This window comes from Zeus faber, assembly GCF_960531495.2.
Source record: "Zeus faber genome assembly, chromosome: 4".
Classification (NCBI taxonomy): Eukaryota; Metazoa; Chordata; class Actinopteri; order Zeiformes; family Zeidae; genus Zeus; species Zeus faber.
The window spans coordinates 14,395,810-14,412,341 of record NC_137191.1 but is presented as its reverse complement, the minus strand read 5'-3'; the positions used below and the strand labels follow the sequence as shown (position 1 = coordinate 14,412,341).

General features: G+C 43.2%; 1 protein-coding gene across 1 annotated transcript in view; it reads right to left on the bottom strand.

Moving 5' to 3' along the window:
* grin2ab (glutamate receptor, ionotropic, N-methyl D-aspartate 2A, b) overlaps nt 1-16,532 on the bottom strand; it is a gene marked incomplete at both ends in the record, with an annotated part of 92,367 nt that overhangs the window by 4,460 nt on the left and 71,375 nt on the right. Inside the window, 6 exons of the mRNA XM_079999438.1 lie at nt 3-152; nt 736-896; nt 1,773-2,002; nt 3,442-3,567; nt 5,294-5,447; nt 9,036-9,204. Coding sequence (XP_079855564.1) covers nt 3-152; nt 736-896; nt 1,773-2,002; nt 3,442-3,567; nt 5,294-5,447; nt 9,036-9,204 — 990 coding nt within the window. The remainder of the gene's footprint in view (nt 1-2; nt 153-735; nt 897-1,772; nt 2,003-3,441; nt 3,568-5,293; nt 5,448-9,035; nt 9,205-16,532) is intronic.

The following is a 16,532-nucleotide window of genomic DNA, read 5'->3' as shown; positions in this document are numbered from 1 at the left end:
GCCGCTTCCAGTAGGATCCTTTCTGCAGAGCGATGCCGTAACCGGTCGTGGCGAAGATGTAGCCGCTGCCGATCGTCACCAGCTTGCAGCCGTCGTCTCTGCCGGCCATGTAGTTGAGCACGGCCGCGTCGTAGATAAACGCATCCAGCTTCCTGTGCCACAAATAAAACAATCTGTGCTTATTGAGTATCGAAATGGGGCTCGGAGCAGCATGAGATTTGGAGGATGACGCCTTGCTGAAAATCGGTACATAACCCAGAATGTAACATTTACGCGCCCGTAAACCTCAGCAAATCCAATACTCGAGAACTGGAATCATTCATTTAACTTTATAGAGCTGACAATTCAAGAATTCATGCAAAATGATATATTTGAACAAACTGAAGAGCAGCTTAGAAAACTGTAGAATTAATTATAATCCGACCAAACTTTGCCTATTCTAGGGTCCCAGACTCTTTAATGAGCACTTTGGTAAAGTGACTGTGTTTTAGCAGCAGTGACATTTCAAACTGGGCACAGTGACACTTGCTCTGTGCCATCAAGTGAGGTAGGGCCCTATGGGGCCGGGCTCTGTGTCTGATGCAATGCCCTCTTTTTGCTTGTTGTTGTTTGTTTGCTTTTACATGTTCCTAACTGTGGATGCTGTTTGCAAACAGAATTTCCCTCTCAGGGATAATGAAGCTCAACGTGACGCTAGCTGCCGCGACAGGAGCACACACACACAAAGCGGCGTACCCGGTCTTGAGGCTGACGAGGGCGTCCTGCACTCCGCTCTGGTGGTACTTGATCATGTACTGATGCATGTTGGGGTAGTTCTTTCGGATGTTCCGCTCTGTGCTGCCGTTGGGCACCGTTCCAAACCGAAAGGGAGGGGAGTAGGAGTAGGGACTCTGGAACTGCACGGAGGGACGGATGCAAAAAGACAGGCAGAGAGAGGATGGAAAAAGGGGGGTGATGAGAAGAGTGAGAGTGACAGAAAGAGAGTGTGGAGGGAGAGAGAGGAAAGTGATTAAAAGAATATTAAAAGAGGGTGGGAAAGAGCAAGATGAGTAGAGAGAAAGAGAATGAGTGAGAAAAAGAGAAATAAAGAGGGAGAGGCCCGGAAAACAGGAGTGAGAAAAAGAGAGGGAGAGAAAGAGGGAGGTGGAAGGAGGTAAAGTGAAAAGTGACAGAGGGAGACAAAGAGAGGAGAAAAATGGAGGGTGAGGCGGAGAAGTGGACTCATCAGTCATCATCATTGTGTGTCCAGTCTAGCGTGAGACTGGCTGGAGCTCTGCTGACACTGCCAGCCCCCCCACCCCCTACACACACACACACACACACACACACACACACACACACACACACACACACACACACTCAAATACAGCCACACACAAACATAATCACAGAAACATACACACAACACACAACCACACACACATTAGCAACATACAAACAATCCGACGAACATGTGACAAATCTTTGATCTGTGCAGCCGGTGTGTGTGCGACTGGTGCTGTGTGTGTGTGTGTGTGTGTGTGTGTGTGTGTGTGTGTGTGTGTGTGTGTGTGTGTGTGTGTGTGTGTGTGTGTGTGTGTGTGTGCTGTGCTGGCAGTGTGAGCTGGCAGTGTGACAGCTCTGGCCAGTGCCTCTGGGCTGTGGCAGCCCGGGGTCTGACCCCAGAGACTGCTGTCTGGCTCACAGCAGAAACCCTGAGTGAGAGTGTGTTTCTTCTCGTCGCCCCCCCCTGCTCCGCGTGCGTCAGTGTGACCATGTGTGTCTAGTCATACCTTTTTGTCAGACAGCCCGGTGACCTGGTCCACAAACTCCTCTTGGATCATGAAGGCGGCGAGGTTGGCGGTGTAGGAGGCCAGGAAGATCACAGCGAAGAAGGCCCACACGGACACGATGAATTTGCTGGTGGTTCCCTTCGGGTTCTGCACCGGGACCGAGTTGTTGAACACCAGACCCCAGAGCAGCCAGATGGCCTTACCGATGGTGAAGGATGGACCGTGCGGGTCTGGGAGGCAAAGAAAAAAGCAAGAATAGAGGAAATGACAGGAAGAGCTTTTCTGTAATCATACAGTATCTTGAAGTCGCTGGTTCTGTTTGGCACACTGCACGGTTTACTCACCTCCTATGGCAAAGTTATCCAATAACTGATCTCTCTGCCCTACCACATCATGATGAACAAGGCTATGCGACCTCAATTTATCCGTCCATTTAAAGGTCGATCATTGGGTGTCAACCCGAGTGATTGGCATCAGAATTGTTTAAATTGATCCAGTATTGAGAGAATAGCTTGATAGCGAGGGCGCAGAGCGTCGATAGGCACTACAATGGTGCAATCCCAGTTGCCGCGTTTATTGCAGGAGCTCGGCTCAGACTATTATGAGAGGTGTCTGAAAACACCTTTCATTACGGAGAGACAATCTCATCAAGACCGCCAATATAGGGCATCGACAGGTCCCTCTCTTCGCAACGAAGACGTTCCTCCTCTGCCAAAGGAGCGCCACAAATCTCCGGAGCGTCGTGGCGTCGCAACGGCTGCGGCTCCTCCCTCCCCTGCCCCACCCTCTCCTCCCTTTATCCCCTCTTCAATTAGTTGGAGCTCTTTGTCATAATGAAAGGTGTTTTCAGACACTTCTCATCACGGTCTGAGCAAGTTACTGCCAAAAACAAGCTCTTTTAGTGGACGATCTTCAGCGGTCGCGGTGCTCAATTGTGCCGCGTACATGTATTGCGGCTCGGTGCGCGCCGGTCAGTCATTAACGGATCAATTCAAAAAACGCTGATGCCAGTCACTCTAGATGACTTCCAATGCCCGAGAAATTATTTTTTTGGTATTACTTATTATTCTTTTTTTTAATATCAGAATTATCCTTTAAATGTCTCATTGAACATGTTCTTCTTCCTTTGAAGTCATCGATATGCACATTTCCATAAAATAAAATAAGAAAACACTTTATTAAGTGTTGGGGGTGGGGTTCAGAGGGAAATCCAACCTCTAGGTCATCTTAACCAGATACCTCCATATTTAATTGGTAGTAATATTAATTAAATTTGGAGGTATATTTCATTGATGATGTAATATTCAAATACGATTTAAATTGTATTCATTGATGGTGGGACAAAACCATCATCAATTTATCTTACATTGTAGAAAAATGTTTAATTCAATTTGAGCCTCGTTTGATTGAACAAGTGCTGTATAAAAGTATTGAACTTGGAAAACAACCCAGTCAGGATCTATTGAAAGAGGTTAATTATCTCCCCAATAATTTTATGTCAAATCTCTACCCGTGATTTACCTGTACATTCTTCTGTATTATTGTAATTTATAAAGGAATAATAGGCAGCCCAGATCAAAATATCTGTGCATCCGTGTGTGCGTGCGTGCGTGTGTGAGAGAGAGTGTGTGTGTGCGCTTGTTGTGAGTGTCCTCCCAGGCCTACCTACCTTTGCCCTGTGCCAAGTTGCGATTGAATCCCAGGGGGCTGACAAACTCAAACAGGAAGACAGCGATGGCTGTGACGAGGAGCAGCATCACAAACATCATCACCCAAACCGATGCGCTGAATGGCTCTGAGGAGGGGGAGGGGTTGGAGAAGAGAGTTAAAAAAGAAATTCTGCAGACGAGACAGAGAAGCGCTGTTAAGGAGCAAGGACATCGCCAAAAAGTGTGTGTGTGTGTGTGTGGGGGGGGACGTTGCGGGAACCAGTCGGAGCCAGTGAAAACACAGAAACGGAGCAAAGAAATAGAGCAGGGACTGGGGCACGGGGTGCGGAAAAAAAAAAAAGATGACAGGGGAGAAAAAACAGAGAGAGGAAGAGAGCGATGGAAAGAGGAAAGAGAGAGAGAGAGAGAGAGAGAGACAGGGAAAGAGTGAGTGAGAGAAGAATGGAAATGAGAGGGAGAGTTAGTCACAGAGAGTTTGATGGAGTGCATTTCCATATTTCTCATTATTCCCTTGGATGAGAGCTGAGAGAGGGAGAGGCCTGGGGGCAGCATGGGGGGGGTGTGGGGGTGGGGCGTGAGAGAGTTGGGGGGGGGGGGGGTGGAGAAGTAGGGGATGGATCGGGGGTGGTGGGAGGGGGGAGGGATCGGAGAGGTTGTGGGGTGGGGGGTGAATCAAACTCTGAGTGATCTCACATGCCCTGCTGTGGGCATGTGATCTCTGTGTGTAGTGTATGTTCGCGAGCTGTGTGTGTGTGTGTGTGTGTGTGTGTGTGTGTGTGTGTGTGTGTGTGTGTGTGTGTGTGTGTGTGTGTGTGTGTGTGTGTCTGCGGGTGTGCACATCATCCGCTGTCGGTGCTGAGTGGTACAGGAGTTCAGAGAGTGTGCATGAGTGGCAGAGCCGTCGAACCCAGGCAAATTGTATGTGTGTAGGAAAGTATGTGTAAGTATGTGAGTGCCAGGGTCAGCCAACCCTGAGCGAATGTGCACCGAGGTGCCTCTAATATGATTGTGAGAGATACTGAACCGTCACTGATACCCTGGCCTAGGCCCAACACGCATGTACACACACACAAGCACACACGCGCGCGCGCGCACACACGCACACACACACACACACACACACACACACACACACATAATATGAAAATAACTCAAACGCTCAGACACACACACACAAAGACACATGTACAAAGTATACATGTACAGTCATCTTTAAACATACGCGCTGTCACCGCCAACAAATTCCCCTCAAACACTTTCACCACTAAAAATTACAATGTATTCTTGCATCGTCACACACATTTTTTGTTTTTTTGTTTTTTTTTCCTCCCCCCGCACACAATCATTGCTGACACATGAACTAATGCACAACGCCCAACACACACGGTTCAATACGCTCCTCCGCTCTCCGCTTCGCTCCAATGACAATACAAGACATCAGACAAGCACAGAAGAACGCTTCAGTTTTCATCCATCTCAACTACTACGGGAGAGGGGGGGCGGAGAGGGGGGAGGGCGGAGGAGAGGCGAACTAACATGAGGAGGTGGAGGGGAAGGGCGAGCGGGGAGAGGAGTGTATCAAGAATGCATTGTCTGAGCAGAGTGTTCAAAAACAGTTGGCACGCTCCACTTACTCGGTACTGGTAAAAATTTGAATGTGCTTAGGGTGCGGAGCCCCAGATAAAGTCAAAATACGAGTGGAATTTGGCCCAGCACACACTGTCTGAATAAAATATTCGATTTCATGTGCGGAGTTGTGCCACACAGAAGCACCTCCATTTTCTGTGCCCAATTCAGAGGGACGGGCGAGCACGGGGTAAGAGAGAAACGGGGCAAGAGAGGTATAGTTACCGAGGAAGGCGGACGGAGAGACGGTTCCATTGCTACGAGAGACCATGACGCTGATACCTGTCTCCACAAAGGGCACGGAGAAGTCGATGACCTCTGACCTCTCCTCATTGATGGTCAGAGAACCCACGGCCATCATTGCCTTCTTATACACCACCTGGTAGAGAGAGAGAGAGAGAGAGAGAGAGAGAGAGAGAGAGAGAGAGAATAATTACAAAATAGATAGATCATTAGAACATAGACAGACGGACGGACGGATGGACAGACAGACAGACAGACAGACAGACAGTTAGACAGATAGATAGATAGATAGATAGACAGGTAGAGGGGTCCATAAAAGGCTCGACAGCAGTAAATGGATTCTTGTTTTTTGGGTGCTCCTCTGCGCGCTTTCAATGCGAAATGACACAATGGATGTGAGGTTAAAGCCCAAAATGTCAGCTTTAGTTTGAGCAAAATGACAGTTTTAGCCGGAGGGAGTTTTCATGGTAAAATAAACACCACAGGACACCGTCAACCTACCGCTACGTCCGGGTGCCCACTGTTTTGACAAAACAACACTCATATCATATGGTCTTAAGAATTATTATTGTACCATCTGCTCAGTGTTGAGTGTACATCAATTTATTTTAATGTCAAAAATAAAAGTATATAAATGCAAGAAAATACACAAATATTTTCTTGCATATTGTACATGGTGTACTACTTCAAAGAAAACACTTGACATATATGACATATATTCATTCAAATTATTCCCATACTATGATGTTTTTTAACAAGTAAATTATTAAATTAGGGTCAACTAGTAGTGTGGCAGGCGAGCACATTAAGCTGTATAATCCCATGGTGCTGGCTGGGACATTGTTCCCAATGAAGAGAGCGGTGGCTACTCTCGGTGACACTTGGTGCTGAAAGCAGGCGCTCTGGTGCTCCGCTGATAAGTTCAACCAATCTGACCTTTGACCCTGCTTGCCGCCTGACCTTTCCGAAGCACAACCAGTTATTATATGGCACAAAGAAAGGAGAGGAGAAACTTTTTTTCATGTCTCCCAGAACACGACTGTACAAGGCAACTAAAAAATAAAAATAAAAAAGTGATGTAATGTGTAATGCATTCACTGACGCGTCGTCTAATCTTGTGCACTCTACTTCATTACGGTTCTTTAGACCTTTAAGATAAGATGAGATTTACGCCTTATATTATATCATTTATTATATTTATTATATTGCTCGAAGACCTTCAGCAGTTGTACACCGATCAGCCACAACATTAAAACCACTGACAGCTGAAGTGAATATCATTACTCATCTCGTTCCAATGGCATCTGTCAAGAGGTGGGATATATTAGGCAGCAAGTGAACAGTCAGTTCTTGAAGTTGATGTGTTGGAAGCAGAAAAAATGGGCAAGAGTAAGGATCTGAGGGACTTCTTGTGGGGTGTTCCTGGTATGCAGTGGTTAGTACCTACCAAAAGTTGTCCAAGGAAGGACAACCAGTGAACCAGTGACAGGGTCATGGGCCCCCAAGGTTCATTGATGCACGTGGGGACCGAAGTCTCTCCCGTCTAATCCAGTTCAACTGAAGAGCTACTGTAGCACAAATTGTTGAAAAAGTTAATGCTGCTGTGATAGAAAGGTGTCAGAACACACAGTGCATCACAGCTTGCTGCGTATGGGGCTGTGTAGCTGCAGACCTGTCAGAGTGTCCATGCTGACCCCTGTTCACCACTGAAAGCTCCTACAATGGACACATGAGTGTCAGAAGTGGACCATGGAGCAATGGAAGAAGGTGGCCTGGTCTGATGAATCATGTTTTCTTTTACATCATTAGGATGCACTATGGGAAGAAAGCCAGCCGGCGGAGGCAGTGTGATGCTCTGGGCAATGTTCTGCTGGGAAACCTTGGGTCCTGGCATTAATGTGGATGTTACTTTAACACGTACCACCTACATAAACATTTTTTGCAGACCAAGTACACCCCTTCATGGAAACTGTATCCCCTGATGGCAGTGGCCTCTTTCAGCAGGATGGTATGCCCTCCCACACTGCAAAAAATGTTCAGAAATGGTTTGAGGAACATGACAAAGAGTTCAAGGTGTTGTGCCGGAACAACAAACCCGATCCATGGGGGACCCACCTCACAACTTACAGGACTTAAAGGATCTGCTGCTAACGTCTTAGTGTCAGATACCACAGGACACCTTCAGAGGTCTTGTGGAGCCCATGCCTCCACGGGGCAGAGCTGTTTTGGCGGCACGAGGGGGAGCTACACCATATAAGTGGTTATTGGTGGTGGTTTTAATGTTGTGGCTGATCGGTGTATGTATCTGTGTGAAGATATTGTTGTGACTTAACATTGTTACGTTAATAAGTCACTGCAACAATACCAGACAATACCAATACCCTCTTCTTATGCTGAGTATATAGCTGGAGGATATATTATATTTTTTATTTAATGTAGCATGAGGAAATACTGTGTTCTGCAAAATAACTCTGATATAATATCTTTCAGACGGTTGTCAGTGCCCTCCAGTCAGCTGTTTTATTGCCCCCCCCCGGGATTAATAAAATGTTATCTTATTCCCCTTCCTAAACCTCGATGACACCCGGTCTGTATCTGAGCTCCTTCAAAGATTCTGGTCCTCCACCTCTCATTGATCTGAGCCTTTGAAAGACCGTACTCCCGCCCATACCCGCTCTTCACTGGAACAGCAATATTTGATGAACGACAGAAATTGCGTGACTGGGAGTTGCTGCGGGGGAGCGGAGACGCTTCATTTATTTTGATCTTGAACGAGAAGGATATGTTGTTCTCCTCCTTCACTATCAATACAGTCCAAATTGCACACAGTGCACACTGCAGCTTTAAGGACCTCAAGAACTTCTATAGCTGTTAAAGAGTTGAGTGTGAGGGACCACGCATAATGCATTTCAATGCAGCATTACCCTCAGGAGTCTTGGGGATTTTTCTTTTTGCAGTTTGTTTTACATTGACTTTTGTTTTGGTTTATTTAAAGCAAGTGCCAGCAGCCAAAAAGAAGGAAAATAGATCAAGTGGCTCTATCAGCAACCTTAAGAGTCTGCACCTTTGACGTACTATTTTATTTTTTAAACGATTTTAACAATGAAATCATTCTGGCTAAACGTATAAAATGATTATTCTGGAAAGACAAAATTTTACGCACAGCAAAAATGTATTAACTTTGAGATATCTGAGTCACGTGAGTTCCACAAACGGACCTTAATATGGTGCACATGTTTAGAATTCTGCAGCTTTTCTCCGCTTGTTTATGCAAGCAAAATAAAACTTGCTGTTTGTTTGGAACTTCAAAGGGTTAATCAGGTTAGTCACCACAGTCACTGTGCCATGTCACATTTTAGCCAAGTAGTATGGAGTACAGTAGAAGATATTTTGAGATCCAAATAATTATGTGGGCAGATACATAGACAGACAGACAGACGGACGGACGGACGGACGGACGGACGGACGGACGGACAGACAGACAGACAGATAGATAGATAGATAGATAGATAGATAGATAGATAGATAGATAGATGGATAAAGAGATAGATAGATGGATAGATACTGTAGATGATAGACAGACAGATAGACAAGCAAAGATAGACAGATACTATAGATAGATAGACAGACAGACAGACAGACAGACAGACAGATATATATATAGATATATAGATAGATAGATAGATAGATAGATAGATAGATAGATAGATAGATAGATAGATACCTCTCCGACCATGCCGTTCCATACGTTGTTGATTTTCTTGCCATGTTTGCCGTTCGTGACCAGGTAGAGGTCATACGTGAACTTGACATTCCTCGCTATCTTCTTCAGGATGTCAATACAGAAGCCCTTGCAGCACTGCTTGATGTACGAGCCCCCTGACGTGCTGTTACTGTAACACACAAACACACACACACACACACACACACACACACACACACACACACACACACACACACACACACACACACACACACACACACACACACACACACACACACACACACACACAGGCATTTCTTGTTTGTTGTTTTGTTACACAAGCAGGAACATAGAGTGTAACTGTACATTGTCTGTCCGTCTGTCACCCAGTGTAGCAGAAAAACACATCTGTTGGTTGCATAAAAGTGTAAAACTATAATTACGACAGGATGGAGTAACCATAAATATTGCTGAAGGGCAGAAAATGTGTGTGCGTGTGTGTGTGTGTGTGTGTGTGTGTGTGTGTGTGTGTATTTACACGGGATAGTGTGTGTTTGTGCATGTGTTTGCATAGGAGGTATGTGAGCGAGGGAGCTTGGTATTGTGTCTGTTGGCTGGCGTGTGTGTGTATTTGTGTGTGTGTGTGTGTGTGTGTGTGTGTGTGTGGTTGTGTGCGATTTTCTTCGGTGCTTGCAAACTAAACCAGATGAAAACACAGGGGTACTGAGCAGATGCTGCTGGGCTTTAAATAGAGCCAGGCTCTGCAGAACAACCAACCCACACGACTATCTATCAGATGCCTCTCTCTCTCTCTCTCTCTGTCCTTCACTCTCTCATTCCCTCTCCCATCCCGCTTGAAACTACCTCTCCAAAAACTCCTGGACGCGCTGCCCACACGGGGTCAAAATAAACACTGTTAACTTTCCTGGCAGCCTCGGTGTGTGACCTTGAAGCCTTTAACTGAGGCAAATTTTTTCTTTTTTCTTATTGAAGTCAAATGATTGAGATAATCCATTAAACTGCACCAGAGCCATCAAATGCAGAAAAAGGTAATTCCATTCACATGTCCTCTATCTTTTGATGTGTACACTTATAGCAAAGGCAACTCTTTGACCTTTTCCCTTGCCGTTTTCGCTGACTCCAACTCATAAGGAAGCGCACAGAGGACCGGGGGATTCACTCGGAGAGGAACTGTCAAAGAACTGAAACATCAAAGGATTAAAAGATACTTTTAACACCCGTCAACCCTATCTGCACCACACCACAACATGGATGACTTTGTGTGTGTGTGTGTGTGTGTGTGTGTGTGTGTGTGCGTCGGCATATACTGTATGAGTACAAGTGTAAGTGAATGTGTGTGAGTGTGTGTGTGTGTGCGGTGCCCCAGGTGTTTTATGGCACACATATACATTTGTTTTCCCCAGCTGAGCCCCATCTATGTCCTTATGCCACTATTTAAAACACACACAAACATAAACACACACACACGCACGCACACACGCACGCACACACATAGACACACACACACACACACACACACACACACACACACACACACACACACACACACACACACACTCACTAATACACAAGCAAACAACACACCTACAACAAGGTAGTCTCCAGGGTATAAACACATACAGTACATCTGTTTGGAAAATGATGGAGGTCGGGGAGGTGGGGGTGGGTGGGGCGGGGGACTGTATTTGACGTCACACCTTTGTAAACAAACACAAAAGATGATGTTTATGTTAGATAAGTTTCTGTGCTATTCAACATTGACGTATGAGTGACTAGATGGATGGAGCGGCGGAAAAATGGCATTGTGTAACATAAAAAAGCTGTAAAAGGCTGATTTAGGCCTCACGATGGTGTAGAGGTCTGTGAGCATCATGTTGGAGTGGGGGTGATGAGCAAGACAACATTCCAAGAGCAGAGGTAGAAAGTAATGAGTTGCATCTACTCTCTTTAAGGTGTGGTGTAACGGTGCTTTATTCGGACAAATATGGTGGCCCTGAGGGCTCAACGCACTGCAACTTAAGAAAATACATGCAAATAGACAAAACACAAGCAAATTATGAAAAACAGAACCGCATTAACAGAAAACACAACCGCATAAACAGAAAACACAACTGCATTAACAGAAAACACAACCACTTTAAAAGAAAACACAACCACATTAACAGAAAACAAAACTGCAGTTACAGAAAACACAAAAGCATTAACAGAAAACACAACCCCATTAACAGAAAACAAAACTGCCTTAACAGAAAACATAAAAGCATTAACAGAAAACAAAACCACATTAACAGAAAACACAACCGCAAAACACAATTATTTTGTGTCTGTAATTACTGGCTCTGTGATAGTGTGGGGAAGTTTGCAAACGATTCAAAATTTTGGGTGTTTTTGTGAGTTTATCTTTTGTGAGTTTATCCCTGTGAACGATTCAGTGATACAGTGAATAACTGATTAAATCTCAGGGATACACTTACTGTGAACGTGATTCTAAATCATGTTTGATGAATGGATCGTTTCAGGAAGTGATTAAGTTCAGTTTGTTCACCCAAAAGATTCATATTCTTTCACAACACTATCATGAAGCCGGTAGACGCTGTTTTCTCTGGAAAACTGCACTTAAATGGCTGAAATAAAAACTGTGGAATGATATAAAAAATGTTATCTATTGATTAATTGCATGGAGGAAGTAGATGGAGGATTTGGACACGGTGGTCTCAAGTGCTGCGATTGCTCTGTTGTAGTTTGGCTCCAGGTTATAACTTGTATAAATTCTTATATATAAATACGCACACAAACTAATTTTGTAGATAGATAATAAAATTAATATATTTTATTGTAGATAAATCAGTGCATCCGGTGGGGCTCACTTCCGTAATGTGGTTTTGCGGTTGTGTTTTCTGTTAAGGCGTTTGTGTTTTCTGTTAATGCGATTGTGTTTTCTGTTAATGTTGTTGCGTTTTCTGTTAATGCGGTTGTGTTTTCTGTTAATGCGTTAGTGTTTTCTGTTAATGCAGTTGTTTTTCCTGTTTATGCGATAGTGTTTTTCGTTAATGGAGTAGTGTTTTCTGTTAATGTGATTGTGCTTTCTCTTAATACGGCAATGTTTTCTGTTAATGCGGTTGTGTTTTCTGTTGACGCAATGTGTTTTCTGTTAATGCGGTTGTGTTTTCTGTTAATGTGGTTGTGTTTTCTGTTAAGGCAGTTGTGTTTTCTGTAAATGTTGTGTTTTCTGTTAATGCGGTTGGGTTTTCTGTTAATGCGTTAGTGTTTTCTGTTAATGCGGATGTGTTTTCTGTTAATGTGATGCGGTTGCGTTTTATGTTCATGCTTTTGTGTTTTCTGTTAATGTGGTTGTATTTTCTGTTAATACGTTTGTGTTTCCTGTTAATGGAGTTGTGTTTTCTGTTTATGCGTTTGTGTTTTCTGTAAAATGCGGTTGTGTTTTCTGTTAATACGGTTGTGTTTTTCCTAATTTGCTTGTGTTTTGTCTATTTGCATGTATTTTCTTAAGTTGCAGTGCGTTGAGCTCTCAGAACTACCGTAGACAAACAATTGTACGTATTTGACACCAAGCTGTACAAACCCTAAACAAATTAGAAGAAATCACGGGGACAGTTGAAAAGATTTGCATTCCAAGGCCAATCAAAGGGTGCACAAAAATGACTGCTGGGGAGGGCACTGCCGCTCATTACAAGGGGGAGATACAAAAGCGCCCCATTTAGCTCTATCGTTTGGTCTGAAAAGCATAAAAGGAGATAATGTGATGAACCTGTTAAATGTACCTTGTTGAATTTTAGGATCATTTTTCTTAAATGAAAAAAAAAAGTCTTGATAACTGCAACAGGTCTCAAAAGGTTTAAAGGCTGTGTCAACTCAATCCCCAAGACCTGACTGCAGGTCCTGGGGATTTATTTGAGTAGTAGTTTAATAAAATGATTCTGTACTTTTACCCTGGTCATTCTCCTCATCCTCATCACTACTTCTATGTGTGCTCCACTGTACTGCCTCTGTACTCCTACTGAGAAGGATTAACAGTAGATTCTTCCCACCCGTCTTGTGGCTGCCTTCTCACTTAGGATTCCATCACTTGGAGACCCGAGTTGTGTCTCGTCCCAATTTCTCTTTCTCCGAAGAGTTTTGTGATTATCTAAACTGTTACTTCTTTCACAAAAAGCTGCAGAAATGTATGGATGCATCCTTAAAAATAGCTTTGAGGATAACATTGTTATTATAGCTGCTGCGCTATTTTCTGCCCTTCCCCTGTGGCTCGCAGTGACTTTGCTTCAACCTGTGACGGTCTTGGTGCCCTGCATTGTCTTCGGGAAAAGTGTTGAATTCAAATTTTGGGATGTGAAAACAATGCCCTCAGGCCTGAGCAAGACGCTTAGGAGGAAATGGATTTTATATCCGCTGCAGCCGGTGGAATCAACAAAGCCGACAAAATGCCACGATTTCTTTTGAGTAAAGATTATTGCTTTTCCGTTATACTTGGGTTCACGAACAAAATTGGCTGCTTCTATGTGTGAGAATGCAAAGTCTAGATGCTGGACGTCATTATTTGCGCTGTGTATTTGTTTGCTTGTGTCTTTTGAATATTTTGAATGCAGCAACACAAAGGACAAATTTCCATCACCACTGGCAGCTTGATGGCAGTGAATGCTGAGCAGGACAGTAAACACTGAAAAGTTAAAAGTGTAAACTATTAAATTGAGGAATTATGAGTTGCAACCAAAGCAAGATTTAATTTAACCGTGTAACTGTGTGGTACAAATAAATGATTGTTTTGGAGATCTACACAAAAGTAAAAAAGAAGAGCTTCCACACACTACTGGATCTCGTCCCTAAACCTTTAACTGTGAAGCTGTGTCAGGACGTACCACCAGAACATGTGAGCGACAAACATATGGGACCCACCGCAGATTTTAGGTACTTTTCGTGCGGTTTTCCCTTTTCTTTCCTCCACGTCATTTTAAAGTAGAGAATCAGAGCTTCAAAACAAGGTGTCACTTGTGCGAATCAAGCCAATATTTTTAAAGCTATGGCTTGTTAATGACGAGGATGTGGCAAACTGTGTTTCTGAGAGAATCACCCAAAACGTTTTCCGGCTCCGCGTCTTGTTTGTTTATGGAAGTGACATTAGCGTTTCTTAGTCGCGTTTATTTAAAGGTTAAACTCTATCAAAACGGTTTCACATTGTGACTTCCCATCACATATGGAGGAATGATCTTTACCTGGACAGTCGCTTTAAAGGAAATCATCAATCAGCGTTGTTCAACATCTCGGTAAGTGAACTGTGTTTTCCCATGTAATCTTACGGGAATGTTTAAGTCCACGGTTTAACATTTATCTACAATTTATAAATCAAACTCGGCTATGAAAATACGTTGAGTGATAAAAAAACCCCACAAAGGAACGTGCATCTGGAAAAATCTAATTTTCCTTCCAGTAAGGTTTTTTCAACTTATTTGGCGACTCGTGGCGATTTTAGAAATGCGCGACAATGCGGGTTTTGCCGCGGTGGGTGACATACATAAAGGTTCTGGCTTATTAATAGTATTGGTCACATCTGCCGGATATCGACACAACAGGGGTTTGTAGTTTTGGGATTTGGATTTTATATGTTTTATATGTTTATTTTATGCCAAAACAGCATCAGCTATGATAGTTATATTGAAAAAATTACATAAAAACTGTCATAGTTTGGAGGTACATAAATGAATAATGACAAATTTTCGTGTTTTCTGAAAAAAGTAAGGTAGAGCTGCTACTTAACGTTTGGCCACGGGGTAATTATCACATTTACATCATATAAAGACTTAATGCTGACTGATTATTTTGCCTGAGGCATCGAATGGTTCTACCAGCATAAATATTATTACACCGACATCTTAGGATGTAAATTACATTTTTTATGTTCCTCTGAGAATTTTTTCCTTGATCTAGGGTGTTGAAATGATGGGTCTCTTTGTGAAGTGTTACACTGGGCACAGAGGCCACAAGCATAATTTCTATTCTTCAAGATGGCCAAACGGGTCTGTCGAGGCATTAACTGTAAATGTGAACTTTGTCCAAATACAAACAAGGGGGCATCTAAATCGAAATAGCTAATTAGGAGTCTGATCTGAAGATAGAAAGTTTGATTGTTTCACAATTACCTTCTTAAGCCTTGGGAGTAAATCTTGAAATGCAGAGAACAAGGGACAGGGAACTTTTTTCCGTTTTTTTACACTTTTTCTGAACACATTTGGAAAGAGCTGTTTTAAATGCATGGTTGCGTTGGGGAAGGTCGCTCATCAAAAAGGGCTGTTTCATGTCCGTTGCTTTATTAATGACATCTCTGTACGATAACAGCGACATGCAAGTCTGAAAACATGGCTTTTAGGTAGACCTTTTAGAGCTTTTAGAGTGTACACTAGAGGCTACCAAAAACTATTGTGATTCCTTTCTTTTCTGATGAAAAGACAAAAGTAAAGTCTAAAGTCGACTCTTTTTAAGTTCATTTCACGTCAAATTTTCTTTCCGATGAAACTTTTCAAATAACATCTAAGAGGTCTTGATTCACTACATAAAGGTAGGATAGGTTCATTACACGTCCCTTTCAAAACAACTGTCCTCAGAGTGGTCTTTAAGGTGAAAATTGGACGCCGCCAATCTTTGGCAAGAACAACAAGAATGGAATCATCTGGAATGTCTAGTTCAGATATTTTATCGAAGCGTTCCACAAAGGGTAAAGAATGCAATTAGGACATATGACTGAATATGATCAACAAAGTTAGATAATGCCGTTGGATAATCACGTAGAAAAAAGGAGCATCTGGGTATTTACTGTTGAGGAAATTAAAGATTTAGGGATCCAACTCTCCTCTAATGCTAGCTTTGAAATACTTCTAATACTTACTTTACACACGAGGGGTTGCCTTTAAATTTTTTATGGAAATGCTCCTCATTGTGCTGGGTTTGTGCTTGTGGTTTACAATGTGACAGCAACTGCACCTAAAATATCTGCAAGTTCCTTATTATCTAATTATTTTTTGGTCAGTTTCTTCGTGGCTTATTTCTCTTCTTAAGGGGTGTTTGTGTCTATGATCTCTTGTTCCACAGTTGGATAAATAAGTTTAAATAAGGGGGAAATGCATGCACACACGTCCAGTGAATTGAAAACACTGCAAACGCTCTAATCTTTGAAACCCTATCATACAAGGTATTAAACTGGGAGGATATGCACAAATTATATTGGTGTTTAGATATTCCAATGACCCTCAAACAATAAAGTTACAACGAGGTCAGAAGAGGGGAAAAAGCGAAGCGCAGAGGAGGAATGCACTAGACAGGAGATATGCAATATGGATTGGGTCCTCTCCGTACCTCGGAGAGCAGCATACAGTATTAGAGCGAGTACAGGATGAGTGTCAGCGAGCCGGGGTGTCATTCAGGGGACAGCTGGGGCGTTAAACATTTCTTAAGGAGGAAGAACATTTCTGTTTACAACGGAGGAGC